The 26313-nt window shown below is 40.2% G+C and overlaps 1 protein-coding gene across 2 annotated transcripts; it reads right to left on the bottom strand.

The window, feature by feature from the left end:
- Positions 1-4695: 4695 nt before the first annotated feature.
- On the bottom strand, positions 4696-22920 carry cyp27a3 (cytochrome P450 family 27 subfamily A member 3). 2 transcript variants are annotated; one of them, XM_032567369.1, is made up of 9 exons: positions 22285-22898; positions 20734-20924; positions 14695-14894; positions 10615-10812; positions 8248-8411; positions 7820-7986; positions 6806-6887; positions 6384-6590; positions 4696-6276 (listed from the first exon to the last, which is right to left on the bottom strand). In XM_032567369.1, exons 1-9 carry the CDS (start codon positions 22531-22533, stop codon positions 6130-6132), a joined length of 1605 nt encoding a protein of 534 aa, XP_032423260.1. In that variant the 5' UTR covers positions 22534-22898; the 3' UTR covers positions 4696-6129. The 2 variants fall into 2 exon arrangements, with proteins under 2 accessions (XP_032423260.1, XP_032423261.1); XM_032567370.1 differs by lacking the exon at positions 4696-6276 and having other exon boundaries at positions 6433-6592; positions 6807-6887; positions 22285-22920.
- Between the last annotated feature and the right edge of the window lie 3393 nt (positions 22921-26313).

A 26313-nucleotide genomic window follows, 5' to 3' on the forward strand; every position in this document is an offset into this window, starting at 1 on the left:
TTGTTGCGCTCGGACGCAGACCTGGTCCTGGATCCTGGGTCAAAGTGTTCTGGCAGTGCTGTCCAGGCTCTCCGGCTGGATAATTTAAAGGCATGGTGATTAAAACCACTATGAGCAACACGCACTTAATCTTAGTGAGTGTGTGTGTGAGATGTGTGTGTGTGGGGGTGTGTGTGGGTGTGTGTGTGTGCGTGTGTGTGTGTGTGTGGGGGGGTGTGTGTGTGTGTGTGTGTGTAGAGGGGGGGGGGGGGGGGGGGGGGGGTGTGTGTGTGTGTTAGTCACAACGCTGCAGCCTCTTCCATGTCTACACTGAAAAAGTTCCTAATGTGTCCCAACCCTGTCGACCACCGTCTTGTTTCTTTTGGAGTCTTTTTTTTATTTCTTTTTTTTGTGCTTCATCTCTCCTGATTTAAATAAAAAATGTCACGTTAAGGACGTCATTTACATCAGGTGTGATGGAACGATGACGGATCTAAAACACGCAGGATGAGAAGTCGTGGTGTGTCTGTGTGTGTGTGTGTGTGTGTGTGTGTGTATGTTTTTGTTGGTTTTTTTTAACTTCCTGTCTTTTGTTGTTCCTTGAAGATAATAGGAACGACACCACTGAGGTCACTGCAGCCTGAAAACCACTGCGGTCATCTTCTCATGGTTGCGCAGGGCTGCAGCGTTGTGACTAACACGCACACTAACTCACTAAGAGGAAGTTCGTGACCAAAAATAAAGTCCTGAGCAAACCTGGCATGTTTGCTAGTTTTCTAATTCTGCTTTGTGTTCACACTGACGCACTCACACAGGGCCGCAGCCAGAATGATAAGGGCCCCCGGGCTAAGGTCAGTTTTGGTGCCCTACCTGGAAAAAAAGAAAAAAAAAGAATCAATTTGATTCAAATGTCATTATATTGATAAACAGGCCTCCACATCAACAGGGTGTTTAAAACCGTCCCATGTGAGAATGTTGGACCTGAAAATATGCACCACAACTTCAGAATGTTCAAACATTTAAGCATTGTTTTACATTAATAAAAATGTACCAGCATTTAAACTCCACGCCTCGTGTGCATTTCACATAAGGTTCAGTGGACATTATGCAAAGTGACCCTGAATGTTATCGCAGACAGCTGTAGTTGCGGTACGAATGGCCAAGCCTCTCCTCTTGCCGCCCTCACCCAGCCAATCAGATTGCAGGAAAGCATGTGAACACTCTTCCTATTCTCAGCTTCCCACTGATGCGCCCTCGCGTAGTTAACGAGTCGGTCAAGATGCGCAAATGAGTACGATTGTCTGGTGAATGTACGCCTCCACCCCCGGACCCAAATCCCTTTCAGATTTAGCCCTGGGTAACTCCCCTTATCACTGAGTGCCTGAAACACGGTGGTGGCAGCATCATGCTGTGGAGACGCAGTATTTGTTTTGTTTTTTGTTTTTCAGCAAGAAATCCACTGCACAGTTCTTCACTAAGTATCACACCCAGTATTTGCTGCGTTATAGTGACAACAACCACCTCAATACCTGAGACCTCCTCTCAAAACACTAGCTGCCTATTTTAATGGTTCAAACACCAAATATATCGTAATATTCATTGATATCCAGTGGAAACCATCTTAGCACTGCAGCAGAAGATGGCGTCAACGGTCTTCCTTACTTCCATAGCCAATCAAGCACCAAGGAGAGTTGCGGCTAGCTATTCCAGAAATCCAAGCCGCATTTTTACGTTCCACAGATAAACCTCACAGGAGCCCGCTGTACTTTGTAGTGGACGACTACAAACAACCTCAATTAAATATATGGAGGTTTGTGGCTGGAAAGTGACAACATGTGTAAAAGTTGAAGGTTTATTTAGAGGTTATTTTCAGAGAGTCGTGTTTTTTTTGTTTTTGTTTTAATCACGTGATTCACACAGGAGAATATTTGATGGTCTTGGTTTGATTGGTACAAAGTGGGTGTAGATCTAATCAGATAAGACTGCTGAATGATGAAGGAACAACTAGTTCACGATCTGAGTCCTAACAAGTGGAACTTGTTCGGGTCCAAAACAACCTGGCAAGGCAACATGTTTTAGAACAATTATTTCAACCGCTTAATGATAAGCAGTGAAAAATGTGGCGCTTCATGGAAACTTGTATATGAGCTCTGAGATAATTGTCTAGAAAGTGAGTCGTGACGTTAGATACTGTGTTTTGTGTCTTCAAGAGATAAGATAAGAGATAAGATAAGATAAGATAAGATCAATCTTTATTGTCATTGTCACAAGGACAACGAAATTCAAAGGGTGCCATCAGTCGGTGCACATGCACAAAAACAAAAAACAAACTGTCTCACAATTCACACACAACGCAAGAATCAACAAACAACTGGCAAAAAGAAAAAAGAAAAATAAGAACAGCCACATTCTCACATACATCATTTATGATGATTAACTCCAAACTTCAAACTCCTATTAAAAGAAATTTTGGTGTGAAAATGCAACTCTGATGCACCATTGTAACTTTTTCCCAGTTAAAACTGAATATAAAACACATCTGGCAGAGGAGAATCGTGGAGAAAAAAACAACCTTGCACTAATCTGGTTTTATAATATTTGGTTTCATCGCAATTTTTACCAAATACTTTACTTTTTGACTTCAGCGTTCACTTGTTGTTTGGCAGGAGTCCCAATCCTGCCGAACCTGGTTCAGTTAATACCTCTTACGCAATCTAATTTTTATTTACTTATTTAAACAAAGTTAACTGTTTTACTCAGTAAACCAGTTATGTGAAAGCTTTTTGTTAAGATAAGGGGGAAAAAAATCTTTAATTTCTTAAAAGCAAAGCCACAAAATGTTAAATCAAGATTTTTTTCTCCCTGCTCAACAATATGTTAACCATGCAATATTTTTTAGCAAATGAATAAAATAGGAGGTATGTGTAAATAATTTTTGTTACAAAACTTTAAAAATTATTTTCCAGGTTTGCCTTAATTCAAAGCATCCAGGCACGCGTCCTTTTGGACTCGAATGCAAAAAATAGGGGGAAATTGATTATTTCCATCAATAAGGAAAGGATTTGGGTCACGTTTCCTGTGAAAACACTTTCTGCATTTAGCCAAGACTGATAAATAAATGAAACACTGATTTGAAGTCACCAAAGTTTGCTTTTGAGTAAAAGTCGCTAGAAAAATGTGATCCTATTTACTACGAATTTAAAAAGGATGTAACGTCGCTACGATCGGGTCGTTATTGAAAGATGTGCACTTCGTATTGTACCTAACTTTTCACATTGTATAAAGTTTGTGATTTGATAATAATTTTATTGTCAAATAATGGAAAATAAAATCTCCATCTGATTCAATCACGTCTGCTGCAAATGTTTTGTAGCCTTCCACTGACTGGTACTTTTATACAACAAAGTCCCTTTAATACACTAAAATCTCTGCAGGAGAATGTTCTTCAGAGAGCAGAGTTTAACTGAAGGTTGATCAGATTCGCTCTGACGACACACGAGTTCTCAAGAAGACATTTTGTTCTCTCCCTTGAACAGATTCTCCTGAGATGCAGTGGGTAGACTCGTCAAGAACATTGTTGATTGTTGAACTCGGCTTGTTGCGCCCAACCAAGAGATTTTTTTTCTTTGGTTTCCTCCCGCAGTCCAAAGGTTAACCAGCAATTTAAAGTTGATGTCAGCATGTAATGTTGCCTGTAATGTCTGTGAGTCCACAGTGTGTCCCTCTTCTTCTCGCTCAGTGTGAGCTGGGAACGTACAGTGATCTGCAATAGATACTCCAGCTTTAATTTTGCATTTGTTGGCAAATGAAAGAAAAGCTTCACGAAGAGCAAGAAACACAGCAGACAGGTCAGGGCCCCAGGTTGTCAAGTTATTTTTTACATGAACTAACTGTGAGTGAAAGGCTTTTTCTTCTTTTTTTTTTTTTTGTGGCTATTTTTCACGGAACACCCGGATTACTAAAGTGATAAAACGATGCGGTACCAAGTACATCCACAAGAGAGCGCTAGTGGTCAACAAGTAAACTGAACACACACAGTAATGCTACAAAATAAAAGAAACCGCTGAATGCTTTTAAGGAGCAAACTTCCCTTGGCATAAAAGATGAAGATAAATCTATACATATGCTGAATATAACACATTTGAAGCAGATATCACCTATAAACAACCATATATTGAACAGTCATATGCAATAAATGATAAAATGCTCATTTGTCAGCTTAAAGATACTTTTAGAAAATTGGCAACCATTAATCAAGTATTAAACATACCTTTCTTAAGGCTACATTTCTACTTTTTTCCCATCCGATGTAATATTCTAATTTTAAACGTCATGTTTTCGATAACCTGTAAGTTGAAAATCATCAAAAACAGAAATAACGGCTTTAAAACATCCATCTGTGTGTAATTCATCTACACAATGTGGTTCACTTAGTAATAATGTTCCTGACATAACTGGACTTTTCAATAATATTCTAATTTACTAGTCATGTATTTCTTCATGACTTCTTCTACACATAACAGTGGCAGAAACTCCATTATTGCAATATTTACTGCATTTAGTTGTCATCCATTAACTCTTTAGTAAATAAAATGGACAACTTTATGGAATCGTCACCCATTTTCTACTATTTAATTCAAAGTAAGGAGAGAGCAGGAAGTTACCAAAATCTTCTTGTTCAAACTGATCTTAAGCTCAAAAAAAAACAACAACCGATTGGAAGAAAATATATATATATTTTTAATTTCATGAAGTAAATCTTACAGTCAAAAACATTGCAGATTTGTACTGGTTCACATCTAAAAACAGTTCAAAGAAACGCAACATTTAAAAAAAGTGACAATATGTTAGATTAAATGCAACTTGTTTTATACGCATCAAAATTGCCTTTTTGTGAAGATGCAGGGCTGCGATTATCTGATGAAAAGTAAACAGATTAACAAGATGGTGGTTTTAATATTTAAAGAATAACAAATACACAGCTACAGACCCATTTCTCCCCTTCTTTCTAAATTACTCAGCCCCCCTTTACTCTGATACCTCCAAATACAATTCAGTTCAACCAAATGTCTTCAGAATTAGTGTCTTGACTGAGAATCTGCAGCAGAACCAAGTGTAATTTAACTGGATGTTTGTTGGAATACATGAATGAACAGACGGCGTCATGACGACCAAGGAGCACAGCTGACATTGGCAGGGATGAGTTGTGACGAGCTTTGGAAGCAGCGCTAAGCAAAGCATGCCCACACTGAAACAAGGCGGTGGCAGCATCATACTATGGGGATTCTTTTCATAGATAAGGAAGTAGGAGAGAAGGGTGGAGCGGAATACAGAGCAACTAAAAAACGATCAGAGACTTTGGCACAACTGCAAATGTATCAACACACACCCGGCCTCTTAAACTGACTGTTTCAGCAGGGAGAGCATTAATAACTGAACTTTATGGCTTTCATGCTAAACACTGTCTGCACACGTCACTTTGAGGATGCCGTCTCTTATGGCGGCAGAGGTATTATTCTGCAGGGATGCGTTTCCGCAATGTGTTCCTTACGTTTCACCTCACAATAATGCACTTCTTTTTTGTAGCTATATCCCATAAAATAAAATAAAAACCTACATTAAGGTCTGTGGTTGTGCTGTGAGAACCTCATTGGGTATTGACATTCATGTAAGGCATCGTAAAATAGATGAAGGGAGCAAGTTCAGTACAAGTTCAATGCTTGAATTGAAGAATAAATCATCTGTCCCTGTAAATTGCTGTGAAATGAGGCAGTGAAAACGCGCCTGTTTCTACTACAGACTGCTCCAAATAGAAAAATGGTGAGAACTTTCCTGCTGTTTGAAAACATTTGGACTAGAGTCATAATATAAAATGACGGAAGCCTGTTTAAAGGAGGAACCAGCAACTCGCCACGCTAACAACGTTAGCATCTCCAAAACGGTGGATTGAGACAAAATTCCAGGATAAAGCCATCGTATCTGCACAAAGAGACGGTTTAGCTGCGCTTCCTCTACTCTACAGCCTGTGCTGCATGCCTCAGTGAAGGCTCATTCTGTGAACGCTGCAGAAACAAAAGCTTGGTGACACGATAGGAGCTCGGTTTGAATACCAAACAACTCAGTGAGGGGAAAAAAAACAAAAGAAAACTCTCATGCTGTCGCTCTCTCCTCGGCCCCCGCTGCTCTTCTGTCTAGAAACTGGAGGTTGATTGGTGCCGCCGGGCAGAGCAGAGTTCTGGTGATCGGCTTCACCGTCTTTCCTGCGGGATCGGGCCTGACCTCGTAGTGCTTTATCACCTACGACAAGAAGCAAGTAGAGGATTATGTTCATGAGCAACGCGTTAGCTGCGGGCGCATTTCATTTTAGGGATTGTTGGTCGTCATTTCCACTCAGATGCTCTTACCCTGGACAAAAGGAGGTACATCTCGAGCTCGGCCACCCTCCGTCCTAAACAGGCCCGGATCCCGAAGCCGAACGGCACCGACCCGAACGGGTGCTGCTTGATCTTGTCGTCCCCGTCTCTGAGCCAACGCTCCGGCTGGAAGGTCTGGGGGTCGGGGAAGACGCTCTCATCGTACGACACGGCGTAGTGGCACAGGTGGAACAGAGTCTGTGAGGGACAGGAAGCAGTTAGTCACAACTAAACTGGTTTCAACTGTTGATATTAGGTGTTACTTACTTAATGTTATTTGTATTTGCTTCCAGTTTAAGTCACCTCATTTGATATTGAAAGACTGTTAAATATTGTTATCGTTACTACGAAATACCAGAGAACCAAAGGGAAATCTGAAGATGGAGGCTGGGACCGTCCAACGTGCGTCTCACCTTTTTTGGAAAGAGACAATCCCCGACTACGATCTCATTTTCAGCTGTGACACGGGCATTTCCTGGTACCACTGGATACAGCCTGGAGAACAGGGGATGCATCGCGGAGTCAACACAGGCTCAAACAGAATGTTTCCAAAAACAATCTAATCAAATAAAACACACAAAATAATCGGCACATCCAGATGTAAAGTTGTATCACTGGTGGCCATTTGGAAAGCGGTTCAGACCATGTGGAGCAGCTAAGTACACTAAAATATAGAGTTGCTATTCGCCTTTTCTTCTGTGAGAATTTCTATCAGTTAAGTTTTCTTCATGTTACACTGCTGTATGCGACTCAAAAACAGATATAATTTCCATACAGGTCTTACACTCATGCACATGTACTCACAAATGGCTTCATGCGCCAGATGCCTTGGTGTTTGACATACAACTAAAACCAAATGATTACTTCCACTGCGCAAAAAGACAGTCAACATTTGTTTCGCCCACTTTCTCGCATTAAATGAAGCTAAACTTTTCCTGTTTTACGTCAGTTAACGTCATCAAAACTGATTTCGATTGGCAACCTGAGAGCGATCGTCCACAGATGTACCTCCATTCAACTCATCTGTTGTGAATGAATGAACCAGTCAGAAATGTTCGAAACTATATGACATAATCATCACGCGGACTTTCGCAGACTTCTTAAAGGCTGTGAAATGTTTGTAGACTTCTGTCGTTGAAGAAAGTAACATAAAAGACATCTAAACAATTCTATGTCATTATTTAGTTTAGCCTGATTTAATGTCGGTGAGGAGAAAATGTTGTTTTTAATGCTGTGTGTAGAAATATGCTTTTATCCATTCATCCATCGATGCCGATTTAATCATTGCTGACTCCAACGGTCAATGGACGAGATTAAAGAAACACTCTAGACAGGACACAAGTCCATCACCAGACAATACAGATACACACACACACACATACTAATTAAAATGTAAAAAGTATTTCTTTTAAACAATTCTCTCTAACCGGAGCGTTTCCCTGATGATGGCCTTGAGGAATGGCATCTTGTTGATGTCATCACTGGTCGGCACCTTGTCTCCGGGGCAAACTCTGATCACCTCCTGGTACAACCGATCCTGGATCTCCGGCTCCTTCGCCAGGTGGTACAGTGACCAGGAGATGGTGTTGGACGTCTGCGAGGCAAAACAAAAGTGTGGCGTTTGAGGAACGTCGTCTTAACCTTTCTGTGCGTGATCTCTGCAGCCCAAACCCAACACCAGCACTGATGACAGCGATTGCAGCTGAGAGTTATTATGTCTTCCCTTTCAACGCTGCGGTAAAAATACAGCTGGGAGAACAGATTCTTTAGTTAAGCTAAACAGATTTGAAATCTTGTTCCCTAAAAGACCAAGCCTCATCGGCGTTACCTCGTGTCGCCTCATCTACACGCTCACCGTGTCTACGCCGGCCAAAAGGAGCTCCGTGATGCTGCCCAGGATCTCCGTGACCGTCATCTGCTCACTGAGCAGCAGGTGCGTGAGGTACGCTCCCTCCACGTTCTTGTCCAGGTCCACGTTCTGCTGGATCTCTTCGATTTTTTTATTCACCAACTTCTCAGCTAGGACACAGTAAAAGCAGGCCGTTCATTTCTCCAGGAGACAGATGTGAGATTTTGACCGCTAGATGGCGACCAAGAGACACTGTGGGGATTCTTAAACAGCTGTTATGCGGAGAAACGCATGCCCTGTTGGGAGCACAAGACCGGCACTCATGATTTCTCGGTTATGGTCAGAGGAGCCTGGATGTTGGACTTTGGCCCTTTAATAGAGTCATAAGAGTGTTTTAGCCTTGAAATGGACTGATAATGGAGCCCGAGAAATGACCTTGGAGTCTGAACTCAACTTGTTTCTTCAAATTGTTCTCTTGCTGTTTCTACTGTTTTACTTATATAGCGTTTTTATTTCATCAACTTTAGAAAGTATGTACACTTTCTAACCACATTTTAGTTTAATTTTCAACTACAACCAGGATTCCTCTTGCGAAACTCCAGATTGTTTCTTTCTTTACACTGAAATGTAAATATGAAAGTTCACCATGATTTTAAAGAAGATGTTCCTACAGTGGGCGAGCTTTACTTGCCAAAAAGGAGAGAAGGATGGACAGAGGGATAAATGGGGGGAAGTGAAAGACATGAGAGAAGATGGGATGAAGAGCTGCAGAAAAAACACACAAAGTAAAGAAGAAAGGCAGAAAAAGTACAAAGAAAAAGAAGGACGCTAGGACAACGGGATGGTAAATGGAGAATGTATATCCATAGAAAAATATCAATACTCAATTTCATTTTTAAACACCAATCCAAACCTGGAAAGTACTTTTGAATAAATATTTAGTAAGTTATTTTTCAAAATTGCATAGGAACCCTGTACCATCTAGTATCTATACGTGAAAACTCAGAAACTTTGAGGTATTTTATCCCTGCATAGTTTACATGTTTCCAGCACTTTTCAAAGATGTTCTGCTAAGGTTTACATTTGTGTTTGTAGCATTTCAGATAATTAATTTTGCTTTATTTATCTATGCAAATCTAACATAAATACCCATGTTTAAATTTTAATGGTGAGACTTTTAGCTGCTTCTGTTCACTGTCTCTATGTTTTAGACCAGTGGTCCCCAACTCCCGGGCCGCGGACCGGTACCGGTCCGTGGACCAATTGGTACCGGGCTGCACAAGAAATAATTAAATATTTCCGTTTTATGTATTATTTGAGTCTGGAGGATCTTTTATTTTGAAAATCCCTTAACCGGATTTTCTCGGTTCCATCTTGCGCGCCAACATTGAGCCCACAAGCAGCAAAATGAGTAAGAAACAGATCAGATTCTCTGGAAAGTTTCTTTGCAAAGGGGAAAAGGCCCAGAGAGACAGGAGAATGGATTTATCCCGGTAGGTGATTCCCACATTCAGAGCCCTGCATGATATGGTGACCGGATGTTAATTAGGGAATGAAGCTTCAAACTGCTTCACCACGTAGAGACCGAGCACCCTGTGCATAAGCAACACTTTGGGTGTCATTGTCTCTCATCACCCCCAGATGAACCGTGTCGTTGCAGAGAAACAAGCTCAGGGCTCCCATTCATCGTTATTGGGGCCTGCCCATAGCAATGCATAAGGAGAGCAGTACTGATTCCCTCCGTTCTTACGTCACCGCGCTTTCTGATTGGCTACCTGTCACATTCAACAGGCTGCGTTCTCGCTCCCAGTCAGGGAAAAACCCCACAGGCTGAGATAATCGGGCCAAGACAATGTTGATGAATATATTCTTCATGTTCGTGGAAGAGGAAGTGTGTTACTTCCCCTTCCACGTAACACACCACACACTACAGGATGTTGTAAGATTGTTGTAAATGGAAAATCGGGGCAAAAAAAAAAAGGCTTTAGCGGGAACACCAACATGCAGAAGTATTATCTGACACCCCCCACCAGGCCGCAGCAAAATTGCCAAGTCTTGACCGGTCCACGGTAATAAAAAGGTTGATCGCTCAGATCGCTGCTTTAGACAATATAAAGTGGGCATTCTGGTGGCACAGTTGCCTCGTTAGGTTTTCAAGCTACTTCTTGCGGCCAACATTACCTCTGATTTCCTCACTCTTACTGAAATAAACACCACATAATTCCTGTCTCATGAACTCTGCAACTTTAGGAAGAAAACTCCCAATTTCTTTCACATTTTCTTTACTTCGGACGTGTAAATGTATAACTATCTTAAGCTGCAAACCTTAAAACAATTGAAAAGAAAAGAAAAAAAGTTGTGGATGCTGCTTACCAACTTTAAAAAGATGATCCCAGGTGGCAATGAACTGTTTCCACGAAGGTAAGTAGGGCCAGAGGAACTTGGGGAAAAGGACAATGATAGGGGAGAGCCGAAACATTTCCCCGACTGAGAAGATGAACTTCTGGGTTTCCTCGGGTATAACCTCGTTCATGCAGCCCAGGCGGGTCTCAAACAAAACTGAGCAGATACCTGAGGATGAAAGTATGACAATTAGCCCAAAATCTAACATATTTTAAAAGCATTAAACAACAACAACAAAAAAACAACTACTGAACAAAATTTGGAAATATGGTCCAGAGTTGTTGGAAACTAAAAGAATGGCAGCAGATTTCAAACTGTTTCCAAACCAGTAAGCCTCAAACACGTTTCCGGGAAAAGTAAAAGAACAGGGTCTTTTTTAATTTGGTGAAATCTGCTAGTGACTTTCTAGGTGCAGCCAAGTAAAAATCAATAAGTAAAAAAAGAAATGGGTAAGCAATGACGGTCCTGAAAGTGAACAAAAACGAAATATACATGCCAAAGTTTGTTCAACTGGGGTTAACATGGAAGCAGGAAAGCAACATTTCTGCTTCCACAATCTTCAACATTCCTGAAGATTTTAAGCAAACCAAACCAAAGCAAAGCATGTATGCATAAAAAAGAAAAAAGGAAAAAAAGCTCGACACTTTCCGAAGGTTTGGAAGGTGGATCCAAATTTCAGCTGTCACGTCGACAGTCTGCAGTTGTTTCAGAAAATACTTGTAACAGATAACCTGTGTCTGTTTTGGCATACAAGCTTCTTTTGAACGGTCGGTTTCAACTCAGTTGGGAAACTGATTAGGCAAACAAGATAACATGTCTGGATCTAAACGGTGCTGTCAGGGAGGCTCTGTTTTCTTTGGACAGAGCTGGTTGGTACGATTTGTTGAGATCTATTATGCCACGGTGTGAACATGCTGTTATAGCTTCAGAAAAATAATAATAATAATAATTAGAAAAAACATTAATCAGAACTTAACTAGTAATTAAGTTCTAGTTAATTAGTAGAATGATCTAGTTCTAGTAGAATGATGGTGCAATTTGTTTTTGTCTTCATCTTTTTTCTTAAATATTTACAAGTTCTGAGGATTGAGAAGAGAAATAATCTGAAAATCCAGATTTCAAGTTAAGAGGGAGGAAAGAAGGTTCTGAACACATCAACATATTTCTAAGCACATGAATTCCTAATGGAGAGATTGACATAAAATCCAAACTTAATGTCTACATTTACTGATTATGAAAACTTCAAGGTGGGAAACTGGTCACATGGATCCTGAAGGACCTCCAAGGTCTCTTGTTTGCCTCGCTGGTTTTCAGTTCTGTGAGCAGATTCGGAGTTCAGTTCAAGTCAGGTGACTGGACGGGTCGTTCTAGAAGCAATTCACTACATTGCTGTTTATCATCCAAACACTGGTGGGCAATGGGATCCAAAGAGGATTGTGTGAGGTTTCTAGTCAGGCAATACCGCCTCTGTATTTCATTCACTTGCTGGAATGTTCAGCGCCAGCTTTCACCAAGCGTCTTCTTCAGCAGTGGAGTCTTGTGCACTGAGTGTGAACAGACGCAACTGGAAGTGAGTGCATCAGTTATTGTTTTTATGGGAAAAAGAAAACATTTTTTTTAGCTAACTCCAATTTTTTTGTTTTTCTAAAGCTCTCAGAATAAAATTGTCATCGTCTCTTAACTTCTCTCACGTCTCGTCTGACTCCACGGTGAAAAAGTCTTGTGAGGAGTAGCTGGTCGTTGTTGGCTTCGGGTGAATTTACTGTTCATGAAAGCTGAGTCCAACAACAAAATCCGACTATTATAATCATTTTTAATTCTGGAACGTTAAAAGCTTTGGAGGTATATAACTTGTCATCATGAACTCTGTGAACTGCAAAATCCAGACCGAGCAATCGCTTCAAAATATCCCAGACTCTGAACGGCTGGCCTTCCTTGATTACACAAAGTAAACAATGAAAGTTCAGGGCACAGTGCTAATCCTTTATAGGCCTCAAAAATATGACTAAGAATTAAAAAAAAATTCTAAAATAAAATATAATAAAAGTGTAATTGAGTTGAATCTCACAAAGAAAAATCGAAAGGCGAAGAAACAAGTCAAGGAAAATGCAGTAGTGGCTTAACCAACATCACAAAGGAAGAAACATAATCTGTTCTGTTGGACCAATCACGTAAGACAACTGGAAATGGGAGCCACATGTGTTAAAAATATACTTTAATCCACGTATAATCCCAACCTGAAGAAAACTGTAGTCTGTAACAATGATGTAAAAAATCAACCCAACTGTGTCAGTTTTCGAATGTTTTTGGAATCCACATTATGGATTAGGGAGATTATGTTGAAATGCTGAGCAAATCTCAACCTGAACTACTCTGAAATATTAGTCAGTTGCTTTCTAGTGTGACTTAAGGCACTACGACAATCCAACACACAAGGTTATTCTCGGTATCTAATCAGTACTGAAGGCCAGAGGGTCAGAAACTGGGTCAAAGATAAAACGCTGTGAATGACGAGCACTCGCTCATCAGCAAACTGTTGCTACACAAGTGATGGTCGGCTCCACACCTGAGTAGAGCTGTGCAGTAAAAGTTCAATTTCCATGAAATATGTTAAGAAGCTGAGGACGGTTCTAGCATGTGTTTTGTTCATTTCATAAATTCTGTAACGGATTTCAACTTAGATAGGAGGATAAATATGTATTTTTGGGGGGGAGGGGATTTTAAGCGGGGAAACACACAATGGGATATTTTCTGTATTTCACCGTTTTTTCATTTTTAAACGACGGGAAAATCTGAAGCCTGTCCGTCATTCTCAACTTCACCCACATCGCAGCGGTGACTAAATCAAAAAGAAAATTCCCATCTGAGTATCACCTCCGACATGGACACTGAACTAAATGCATCTCGCTGACCGGAAGCTGACAACACGTGCAGGAGTCATGGTCAGGATGCTCCGGTCCCAAAACACATTCAAAACTTTGGCTGAATGGATGCATTTGTAAGCCGACAGCACAAACAGAACAGAAAACTAAAGAGAACGTTAGGTGGCGTTCGTCTATTCAGACTCTGAAATGATGAGTAGGCAGTTTACCTTGTGGAGGAGAGAAAGAAAGAAAGAAAGGAAGAGGTAGAAGTTAATCAGACGGTAACAAGCGCAGTGCTGCTCTGATCACACATCCCAGGCGATTTGCACCTGACTCACCCTGCCGTTACAACAGGCGACAAAATGGAGCTGGAAGATGTTAAGCCAAAGCTAAAAACAGGAAAAGTTACACCGATTACTCAAAATATGAAAGCAGTAAAATCTTAATTCAAATAATATGTTAAGTGGTGTTGTTTAATTTAATTGTTTATATGTAGGTATGCGGGCCACAGTCAGTGGTTTTTGTCATTTTGGAGAAAAGGCCAGATGTGTTCATCTGCTTGATGTGTGATGGGTTCTGGATTCTTTGTTCAACTTGTTGAATATTAATTAAACGGCATAAAAATAGCTACATCTAATATCGTTTAAAAATTGAGGGGTAATAATAGAATATGACAGAATCTTTCTTACATCATCAGTGACAATGAGGACAACAAAAAAGCCTAGAGTGACCTCTGGATGCAGGATATATCGGTATTAGTCATATTTTTTTAACAAATCGGTATCGGTGTGATAAATAAAAGTGGAGCGATATTAACAACTGATGTTTATTTCCATCTCGTTTCTTCAGGGGGGAGTGGAGGAGGTTGGTCATGTTGTGTTTGTTTGGTCTTAGTGATGCAGCACAGGATTGTGGGAAGTTTCACTGAAGCAGTGGTGAAGTCAGCATTTTTTTCAAGGTGTCAAAAGGGATGTGGAATACATACAGTGTCAGTAAATATCGGTTATCGGCCATAACACCAATATTAATATCGGATATTGATATCAGCCAGAATTTTTATATCGGTGCATCCCTACTTTTAAGAAAGAGTGCAACAGGAAGTAGCAAAAAAATCGACACTAGTAGAATCTAAAGAGATGTTTCCAACACTATGTAAAAGAAGTCAGTTTGTTCCCTCTCAGTTCACCTTCAAATGCAAATTTGTACAGTTCTTCGGTCAGGTCGTTAACCATGACGCCCTGTCCTTTGGTTTCCCTCAGCCAGGCCACTCGACTGATGAAGTCGGTCACCACTTCGTTGATGGTGTTGGAGTACGATGACACGTGCTTCGGCTTCAGCATCCGCGGGTTCAGGATGCTGCGGATTCGCTGCCACTTGGCTCCCATCCTGCAAACCGGGATTAGCAAAAATCAAAGCTCGCCTTCCAGAGAGCTAAATAAAATCCTAAAAGACTGGAATATGACTTATGACAACATGTTGGGGTTTTTGTTAGATTCCAGGTTTGCACCTTACGCTCAAAAGTTCCTGTCTTGGATTTCACGTTATCTAAGCAATAGTCCGTAATGCAATATCTTTACGGAAGATGCAATGAATTTTAAACACTAGTTGTTTCACACAATGACAGTCATTTTGACAGTATATTATGAAATTAGGAAGTCATTTCTCATTGTGAAAAAGAAGTGTTGCAGGTACAGAACATGCAAAGCAGTCATAAAATGATGTTTCCTTTGTTGACACTTAGACAGGAAAGCACCTCGGGTATCTGATTTCTTAATAGTATTCTGAGACAGAAAGCTGGCTTAACTCCCTCTGAGGAATCTGTTGCTTGAAGGATACGAGACTCAGCAGAGTCGTCACACCAGGTTTATGAGAAACAGCAAACTGAAAATGGTACACTTGCCAAATTTAAGAAGAAAAAAAATGGAGTTGTCTATATGAGTCTCCAGGATAAGAATGAGCTGCATGCCCAGACTCAATCCTGGCAACAGGAACTAAATATGGGAATTGGCCGTGCTGCACATCAAAGAAACCGGGAAACGTAATCGACCAGGAAAAGGCTGATCCCTTCAATCGGAGATCTCAAACCCTGTCGTAAAGATTTTACAAATCACAAAATGCGCTTAAAAGAAATCCGTCATTAGAGTAGAACAGCTATGAGAACAGTTCACTTCTGGAGCAAAGACACTTTGTTGTAAGACTGAGTTATGAAAGCGGCTCGTTATTTCCCAAAAGCGCTCTCGTACGTGTGCAGCAAAAGCAACTCTTTAGGGTTTTCAGGGCTAGGAGGATGCAAAAAAGGAAGGAGGACACTAGATTGGAAAAAGAAATGTAGAGGACACATGGAAGGACAGAGGAAATAAGGGTAAGGACAAAAAGAAGGAAAGGATGCACCTTTTAGGCAGTGGGAGAGAGAATATTTTACCGTATTTGTGTTTGGTTTTTCATGCTTTCTGCTAACATTGAAAGTAGGTAAACCAAATTCTGTACTTTCTCAGACTCTTAAAAATGGGATGTTTTGTTTGTTTGCTTCCTGAAAAGTGATGGTTTTGGAGATATAACAGCAATGTTATGTTTGAAACATTTACAGCAGTTTGTACGTCACTCGTCATCAGTTATCAGTTATATAACACATACTATGTACCGTATTTGGTTCAGGTGTTTTTTATTCAAATCTTGAAAAAACACAATTTATTACAGTTTATGAGGATAATAATTTTGAGTCATATTTATACTAATGTTTATTGCTGATAAAACAAATGAATTTGACGCAGTTCTTAGTGAATCGTGACATACACTTTTGCTCTGACAGAAGCAAACCAACACTATTTCTCTAGGTGGGACATGAATTAGCCAGGATCAGGATTTTATAAATTAAATCATTTTAAGCAAACTATTAAGGTACTGGCAGGAATTATCCTGTCGGTGATTTTTATATTTGCCATTAACGGACACATGCTAGCATGTGTAAATTTTACAGAGAATTTTACAGAGAATTTACTCTGTAAAAACAGAGTAAATAAAACAAAACTAAAAGTTTTATTATGGCCATTGGGTTGACACTATAACTATAAAACGTAGAATCCAAATGCATACACGTGTAACTCCTAAGATATTTGTATTATTGCACTCTTTCCAAACCCTTGCTATTCTTTAAAAAGGAGGGATGACAGGATTTCTTGTTCCTTGAAGACATGTTTTCTCTCCTTCTTCAGTACTTATGCCTTCAGAGTTGATGGCCTACAAGATGTCATTAGAAATGTTGCTAACAAGTCAGTGTCCCGTTCCTCCATCGTGAGCCTAGGGTGTTGTCACTTTGTGGAATGCTTCCTAACAAGTCCAACATGTGAGATGTGTTGCTTATCTAGGAGAGGAAGAGATAAGAGTGTCTAGAAAAGCATGCTGGGAGTTGTGCTTTGACTTTGCTAGAGCACTGGTGACTATGTCCATTGAGCACATTTTCCTATGGTTTATTAATTTACTCCAGTATTGTCAAATGTGTTCTTTATTTTCTTTTTTTGTTTTGCCATTGGATGTCAACAATGTCACATTTTGCCTGAGCCTCCTTTTTGTCCTCTAAACACCCAATTGGTGGATAAATATTGTTTCTGGGTTTATTTTTGCCTGCTCATGCCTCTCTTGTCATGTTTATTTGTTGCCCCGATTGCAGTTGTCTTGGAGGTTCTCACCTTTGATGTGTGAACAGAAACTAAAAGTTTCTCAGCAACAACTCAGCCACTGCAGTGGACTGGCAGATTTGAAGTCTGCCAGAGCGTAAAGAAAGCTGCTCATTGTGGAGCAACATAGTCATGAGTTTTATCTTTCCCAGCATCTACATATTTGTATGCATAGCAAACTAATCCGCTGACCTGAATTGTTTTCATTATGTTTGGGCCAGCAATGAATTTCCATAAGACAAAGATTTAAGACAAATATTTGGGTTTATTCAAGTCCATTAGAAGCACAACCTTGAGGTTCTCCATTGCTAAATGTTGCTGCAAACAACATCATTGGAGCAACAACCAAAACTCCTGCATGCTCACAGGCTGCCCACGTTCCTGCCCAATGTTCTCGCCCTACAATAGTAAGGAACAGACGCCAATGGACACACATAACTCGGGTAGGACTGAACCAGACATTAAAGGGTTAGAGTGAGACTTGGCAGTGGAGATGGAGCTTATGTGAGCCGTGGCAGACATCAAGATCCTATTCATACCCGTAAGGGTCTGTCCAGGGGAAAGTAGCTGTTCACTGTTCACCTCTGAGGAAAAACTACTCTGTGAAAAGCCAAAACTCAACCTGACAAGAGAGACCCCTCTAAAAGCAAACATGGCAAGATCATTACTCTTTTTCTCTGCTCTCAATGGCTTTTCTTTTACTCTCTTTCCAACTCGCTGTCATGAGAGAGGTCAAGCAGCAGGCGCTGTATCTGGTGGAGCTCTTGTAGAAGGTAGACATATATATATGACAAGGTGTGTGACGTGATTTACATAAATTATGTACTCATAAGATATTTACATGCATTGTCAATTTTGACCTTAGCAACAGCTTTTTCCATGATTACAAAACTGAAACTGAAGGACATGTGTTTTTTTTATGTAAATGTGTCAAATCTTAAGTTCTTAATCTCTTTAAATAACCAAAGAAGCTGTTTCATGAGTGCCAAAAATATCTACATTGCAATGTCATTATAATGACACAACTCTAAAGGTTTAATACAGTACACACAATGACTTTGTTTAACGCTGAATAGTTTGTTGTCCTGTTTTGCAGAGGTCTGTCAGTCACCAACCCAAGTCAAACTCGCTGAAGCTGGGCGACATCAGGACAATGAAACTGGGTTTCCTATCAGCGGTTATACACAGCGCCCTCTACAGCTTTTTCTCATCTTTTAAAACCCTATCCCCAATTTGAGTTGACTGAGGTAAATTCCTAAGCTAACAAGGAGCCACTCAGCATTCTCCCAACACATTTACCAAAGCCAGAGCGTAAAGAGAGGGGGATTTCTTTGCACAACCTCTCTAGACCAGGGATAATCAACTAAAATCCCATCAGGTCCAGTTACTGAGATTTCTTTCACAACAAGGTCCAAATCGCATGTCTACTTCATCCCGTGGATTATATTTCAAACACTTTAAGTCACTAAATATGGCTAACAGTGTGAACTTCAGGCCTTCGTTACTGATAATACAAATATTCTTCAAATGTATGCATAATATCAACATCTTCTGATGTTGATAATATCAACATCTTATTAATGATGTTGATATTATCAACATCTTTAATAAGATGTTGATAATATCAACATCTTCTGATGTTGATATTATCAACAGAGCTTCTTCCTGACAGTGTGGAAACGAAAGTTTTGATTTTCCTGACGCAGTTAACAGACGTGGAATTTGAGACAAACTTTTCAAGAAACGGACGATTCATTTCTGTTTTTATCGCCTCAATAGCCTGACAAATGTCCTCACCGTTTGATAATATTGCTAATATTGATCATATTGATTTTCTGATTGCATTTGTAGCTGGGATAGAGGTTTGTTGGATTTTGTCACACGGTTTGTCTTTTTGTTTCGCTTCAAGCACCAAGCAGTCGGCACGTCACTGAATGTTTTTTTTCTTATGCTGTCCTAGGATCCATGCAATCTGCAGAGAAAACTGGCATGGGCGCTACTGTGCGGTGAAAGAGTGAGTTGTGAGTTGGGGTGGATTTGTGGCACTGGGCTCCTACCTCATTCCTTTTTAAGTTTATTCAAAGAACTTGCGTTTGGTTTCATATAATATTCCTCAGTTTTATCAACACAACGTTTTCGCAGCGTTCGAGGCGTAACGCTTTCACGCTGCCAGTCGGAAAACCTTTTTTAAAAATGTCTGTTTTCTGAATGAATTTTTCTTTTCACCTTGGAGCGCGCCATGTCTGCTCCTCTGTACGTTGGGTGCAGTAAGGTACACATTTAATTGGCTTTTTTTTCTTTCTTTAAGTACGTCGTAAAAGGTAGGTGGTTACCGAAATGACTGGCTCACCACAACTTTCCATTGTACTAATAAAACACGGCTCTGGGTTTATGCATTTTGGGGATTTTCTTTTTTTTTCTGGCACTGATTATTACCCAGTCCAGACAGAACCAGCACGTGTCACCCGGTCCGCCTCCTCTGTGGCTGAACCTGCAGGTTTTCTGTAGGACAAAAGTCTGGGCCACTGAGAATGTCGATTTCTAAATGTGATTTCCAAACATATTTTGGATCAAAACAATCCTCCCGTGGCTTTCGGAGGAGAATCAGTCCCTCAGCGTCACATATCCTCCTATGTTTGTCAAAAAGCTCAAGTTTGGTCTCATCTCAGTTTAATTCCCAGACTTTTTCTTTTTCTTTTGCAAAAGCAAGCATGTCTGCTTGCCATGTAGAGCAGATGAGACTTAATAGATGGATAATTGGTGAGAACATGATGCACAGCTCTGCATCATGTCCTCGGTAAGCTTTGGGGAATAAATACTTCCCTCCTCCTTTACTATCCTTCTCTCTGTGCACAGCGGCTGCATAGACTCGGCTTCCTGCCCACTTTTGTTTGATACAGTCATCGTCTGTTTTAAGCTTTTTAATTACTGCCTTAAAGAGGAGAAGCCGCAGGAATGTAGTTCTGTACTTGTTGAAGATCGTCACATGTGGCGTCCTGGATCGGAAAGTTCTCTCGTTTTTGTTTTTGTTCGTATTTTTTGAATAGAATCAATTTTCGGTACGAGATTCTTGCAAAGTTGGACATAATCTTGCTATTTTAGAAGACAAAATGTGTGGACTCCTAATGTGATTAATATGGTTTAGTACGTATTAAATCTTGTTTTGGCTCGTCTGCTTTGTTGCTTACAAAACAAAAGAAATATTTTGATTTGTTTTATAGAAAAGTGATTTTATGTACCTGTTGCTGCCATCAAGCTAATTGTACAGCACCTTTAAAATGTTTTCCCGTTCTTGAATGTTTCGCTCTTTCATTGTAATCTTGATCAACAAAACTACGGTTTTTACTAAAAAAACAAAAAAACAAAAAAAAACTCTTTCAAAGTCAAAGTGAAAACGGATTTCTTCCATGAAAACGTATTTACTCGTGATTGATTTGTAAAAGAAATAAAACAGGGAATACTTTGAATACGTTTTACAGGCACCGCATTTCTTTGTGGAGGCGTTGAAGAGTTTGGCTGTTGGGCTGAGGGTTGGGGCATGTTGGACTCACTCTGTTAGGGGTCCGTGGGCCTTGTTCCTGAGCTCCCTGTAGCCCCTCCAGTGGGGCATGTCGGTCCGGATGGGGTGTCTGCCCTCCTGCCTCAGAACCTGCTCTATGAGGTCAGCACTGGCCACGTTCACCACAATCAGAGGGCCGTATTTAGACTTCCATAATCTCCCGTAGATCCTCTTGTGCTCGATCTGGGGAGCAAATGAAAGGAGTTCAAAGGTTATTCATTAGGTTATGAATGTTGAGCAGATGTTTTAAAAAAGTGGAAGGATTCTGGAAAATGTTAGCGATGGGAAAACCAACTCGGGATAAAAGAACAAGTCTTATTTCTGTCAAGACCCTCCTTGTTTCTTAAATTAGTATTCATAGGAAATGGGCTGTAGACGTTGGCAGAGTGGGTGAGTCAGAAACTCATTTTATATTCAGAAGGTTCTCACTGCTCGCGTAGCAGAAAACCACCGATTCATATCTGTTCCTTTTTTCAGCATTCTTCTTGTTTCTGCACCGTGTTACCACATGTGACTCTCTTTTCTCAAAAGGGAAATATTATTATATTATAAGGAAGTAAAATCTACTAGCCATATAAAGACATGAAGAGCAAGCAGTGATGCCATCCGTTGTAAAGGTGTTTTTAGCTGGCCTGCCTTGAGAGCCTGACTGTAAAGCTCCACAGAGGAGGTCAACAGTTCAGATGAAATACAAAGGAGCCTTCAGTTTCCCAGAAACACCGAAGTCAGTGTCCGATTCGACATTTAACTAATGAGTTCTTTGTCTATCATTAAATGAATCTGTTCAAACTTGAACCAGGTTCAAATGTGATTTGAGGCTTTATTTAAAAAAAAAAAAAACAACAACAAACAAACATCTTCACCTTCTAGTTTTAATGCAATTGAAGTTTCGTGAAAGAATCGGAAGCTTCATGTTGCATCTGTCTATTGCAGTTGAAAAGATAGACCCCATTTATGACGATGAAGAAGCAAAAAAAAAAAGTCTTTAAGTTAGGGCAGCACCAGTCAGTCTTCTGCTGATCCGATCAGTTGATCAAATATAATAAAAAAAAAAAACTTCTTTCCTTGTGTAAAATTCAGCAGAACTACAACTATTTTTGCTTCTAACACTTAAAAAAATGTTTTAATAAGTTTCAGATCACTGCTTTGAAGTGCATCTATACATCCTACGATGTATTTGTATTTGTCCTTAGGGGACTAATATCGGAATTGGCAGGGATGATGACTTCAGAAATGCCGGTAATGTGCATAGTCCAGGAAAAGCCTGAGTTTTCAGGGTTTCTCTAATCACTAATTGTCTTATTCTCATTAGAATAAACCGGTTTTGTCGTTGGCATATCAAACTTCATCAGAAGCAAAAAAAAGTCCTAAAAAATATACTATATTTTGATTTATTTATTTTTTTCAGGTAGAATATAAGCCATAAAGGTTTCAAATGTCCTCTAGATTTTTGTTTTAGTAGTTTAGTAGTCCGGACTTATTTAGCGCACTTTAGTCAAGTGTCGAATCAGAAGCCAGCTTCAGAGTCGCGTTTCCAACTCGCCTGCATTTGCTGCGTTGTCTGAAAATATCCCTTAATAAAAAGCCAGTACAGCGTAGTGGCGAAGCTCGGTCCGCCTAAGTCGTCCATGGTTTTCAGCTTGCTGACGCCCATCGCGGTGTCGCTGCTGGCGGTGGATGTTTGTCGGCGGTGGACGTCCGGACTCGGCCCCGCCGCACTTCTGCACGTCCCGTCATGTCGGTGGCGGCGGCTCAGCTGCAGGCAGATGTTCACCAGAGGTTTCCTCAACATTTTTCAGCGCCAGGTAGCAAGGAGCAAACCTCCGGCTCCAGTGTTTCAGTCCGGCGCCTGTGTGTGTGGGTGTGTGTGTAGGTGTGTGACGAGAGGCGGCTGTAAATAATGGCTCCTTGTTTGTGCACCCCCTGGTAAACACTGTGGACTTTGGTTTTGTCTCTGCTAGTTTATCCACCACAGCAGAGAGGTAGGCTATTTGTAACATCGCAGCCTTAAACACGGAAGTATGCACCTGACACAGCAAATGAGCTGATTCATCTAAATCCGGCCTAGTAGAGATGCAACAGGTTCACAAAAAATAGTTTTTTTTTTGTTTGTTTTTGTTCTCTTCCAGCTGTTGAATCCTATATATTCTCTCGGTGCAAATTATTAGGCACTTTGGTCTGGAGAAATACGTCAAAAAGATGGTTTTCTTCGAAGAGCGCTCACTGCAAATACAACATGATAAAACAGGTTGTAACATGCATGCAACATTCTGATCAAATTTCAAACCCAATATTTTTTTTACTCATGTTTTTGCATTGTTAAAGTCATACTATTGACGAACTATGAACTTAATTATTTGTTAAGTTATCATTGTAACTTTTTGCCACTATAAACTACGTTTTTTTGACTGAATGGCATCACAGTGTGTGTATTTCTTCAACAAATGAACTAAAAAAAAATAAATGAACATTAATTTTTTTTAATCGTTCAATAAAGTTTGTCATAAATTTTGTACTCATTTTTGACAGTTGTTGTGCTACTGGATTTTTTTTTTTTTTCTTTTTCATATGGCACATTTTAGAAAACAAATTTTCGGTGTTTTTATTTAATCTTAGTGTTCACTGGTACATAGACAGGTTACAATACGCACCTTACTTATGGACATAATTAGCGAAACCTTATGTCATAAATGTCATAAATGCACATAACATGCACCTTGACCTTACATAGACACAAATATATTTTTAGCACTGATGGAACCCCGTACATTCCTCTTTCGGTTTTTTGCAAGAAAACTGGTTAGGAAATGTATCCGTTCGCCAGCTATAGCCACATATAATGTTCAGCATAGTTTGTGTGGTGAAGCACAGCGAAGGGGTTCATATTACCAAACACTGTCGAGCCACTGCATTAAAATGAGTCCATCAGAGTTTCCTTGAAGGGCAACTTGTCCATTGCTACCTGTGGGAGAAAGCGTTTACTCTGTAATGAGGTAGATTTCATCGCTGCTGCTTCAGACATCTGTTTTTGGCCTCTCTCATGTCGAAGCCTGCACACAAGCATGGACACAATGTGAACTATACTCCACACTGGTTTCCCTGTTCACAAACCAAACAAGGCAGTAGCTAGGAGACACCACCAGCGTTTGTGTTTTGGTTTGTGTCTGCTCTCTAGGTTTTACTGTACCAGTTTGTTGTTTTTTCGTTGAGTTCTTTGCGCATTCTGTTCTTTGTTCATTAGGTTAATTTTTCTCCTTGGTTTGTAGTTCATTTTGAGCCTTAGTTTCAGCTCCCTCAGCGTATTTAGTCTCCCTCCCTCAGTTACCCCACTTTCTCCTACTCCATGCCCATTTTAAAGGTCAGGGATGGAGCTGTGGTGTGAGTTAAGGTTAAGAATATAGCAGCATTGGGTAAGATTAGGTTACGTGTTGGTGTTAGGCTCAAATGGAGTGACTAAAATAAATGGATGTCAACACAAAATCCTAATATTGCCAGAACCACAAACGCATGAGAGCGCGTTGTTCCACGTGGTTCACGTTCACTTTTTTGTGTGTAATAAGATTATTATGACATAATAGCATGGCACATAGTTGAGAAAGTTAAACTTGAACTTTGATACAGTTATTGAATAAGTAATATGGAAGCACAATTCTGTAGATATTTATCTGATTCCTCAAAATATAAAAATTATGAGCTGTTAGGACTAGTACAAAATGTGCATACATTTATTGCAAAATTAATCTTTGCATAGTCAAATCTTTTTTTTAATAACTATTTTGTGAGGAGTTTGAGATTTGAATGCCACAGAAGATTTTTCTGTAAAATCCTTAAAAAAGAAAATACTTCTTTTTTAACATCAGGCTGGTCTCCTTCTATAAAACAATAAAACTTATACGATGCCACTGAAATATAGGGCCACAGCTTGCAACTCGAAACCTCCACAGGTTCGAACATGTGGAGGATTTCACAACAAATGTACCAGAGCATTCCACATGCCCCGATTGTGTCAAAATGTGCGACAGAGATCAGCAGCTGCCAGAGTTTTACTCCTGGAGCCACACCTCGTTATGCAAAGACATTTAAAACACAAGTGCCTCGACTTGCACGCCAGTGATGAGTGTGTGCGCTACACAGCTGTCAGCTCCAACTTTCCTGTCATGGCAGTAATTCCACATGTTTATACAATGTTTGCTTCTTTAATTTAATGGGTGCTGGTAATGTTGTAAATATGGGTTGAGAAAGTGAGAAAACAGCTGCTGACATCCAACTAGAGATATTTTTTCTAAACTTAGTGCATTAGCAAGGCAGATGTGAGTTATGAGACCGCTGCAGAAAAGCCACAATTCGGCCCTTAGCAGCAAAACGTTGCGAAGGCCTATTGGTTTCATACTGTATTATTATTATGATTCTGCCCCTCTAAAGAGGAGGCTTTTTGGAGTTTTATCATATTCAAAAACTCACCAAACTTGGCGGACGCATACAGCCTGTATAAAATTGACGTATTTTAAGGTCGTCGCAAAAATTGCAAAAGAAACGGCGCCACCTAGCAACTTTCAAAATACCCTTTGCTATGACCTTACTTCATCGTAGAGACATGTAATTTGGTACACTTGTAGAGCTCCCCAAGACGCACAGAAAATACAATTAATGTCATAGTGCAACTCAAACAGGAAGTCGGCCATTTTGGATTGAAGTTCCAATTCTGACCCCATTTTTGCCGTTTACAGCCTTCGCATTTGATCAAACTCCTCCTAGGGATTTTGATTGATCGGCTTCAAACTTGGTCAGATTGTTCATAAGGCATGGCCAATTAAAAGTTATCAAAACAGTGAGTTTTTGAGCATGCTGAAGGGGCGTTACCAGGGGTCAAAGTCCGCCTACTCACCATGAAACACGAAACTGTTGTATCTCCTACACAAAAACTCACAGAGGCACCAAACTTTCAGTGACTGATCATCATTGGGTGCCCTTCAATACCCAGTGGTCAAATGATGACATCACCGTAGCCCGTCCATTTCCAACAGGAAGTCACCTGTTTTTTCTGCTGTATGTCTTACTTTTACTCTATTATTTAGATGGATTTCATCCTGTGCCAACTGACATAAAATGATATGATGATGAACTCTGTCAATGCTGGTTACTGGCTGAGCCGTGTGGGCGTGAACAAATGGGAAATTGCTTTCCCTCGCCATATGCATACGATTGTCTCTAAATCACACATGGATCATTCGATTTGCGCCAAACTGGATATGTAAGACCTTTGTTCACCTCTAAAGAGCCCAACAGCATTGAAATGTAATTTGACTCCACTGCGCCCCCTAGGTTATTCTATCAGTTATATGCCCTAACTACTGTACATCAGTTCATCTGCATGAGATCTTGCGTGCTTCACCAGGGAGCACTGCTGAAAACACAATACAGCTAATATCAACATAAGTCACCAGATACAGCATCAATCCAGCCGTTCAGATACACATACATTCTCCCAAGACTTTAAACAACATCAAAGCAGCCCATGAAATACAGAACATTGCATCTGTGGCATAAAGGCCATGTTAACATAATAATTATG

The sequence above is a fragment of the Xiphophorus hellerii genome, chromosome 7 (assembly GCF_003331165.1).
Source record: "Xiphophorus hellerii strain 12219 chromosome 7, Xiphophorus_hellerii-4.1, whole genome shotgun sequence".
Classification (NCBI taxonomy): domain Eukaryota; kingdom Metazoa; phylum Chordata; class Actinopteri; order Cyprinodontiformes; family Poeciliidae; genus Xiphophorus; species Xiphophorus hellerii.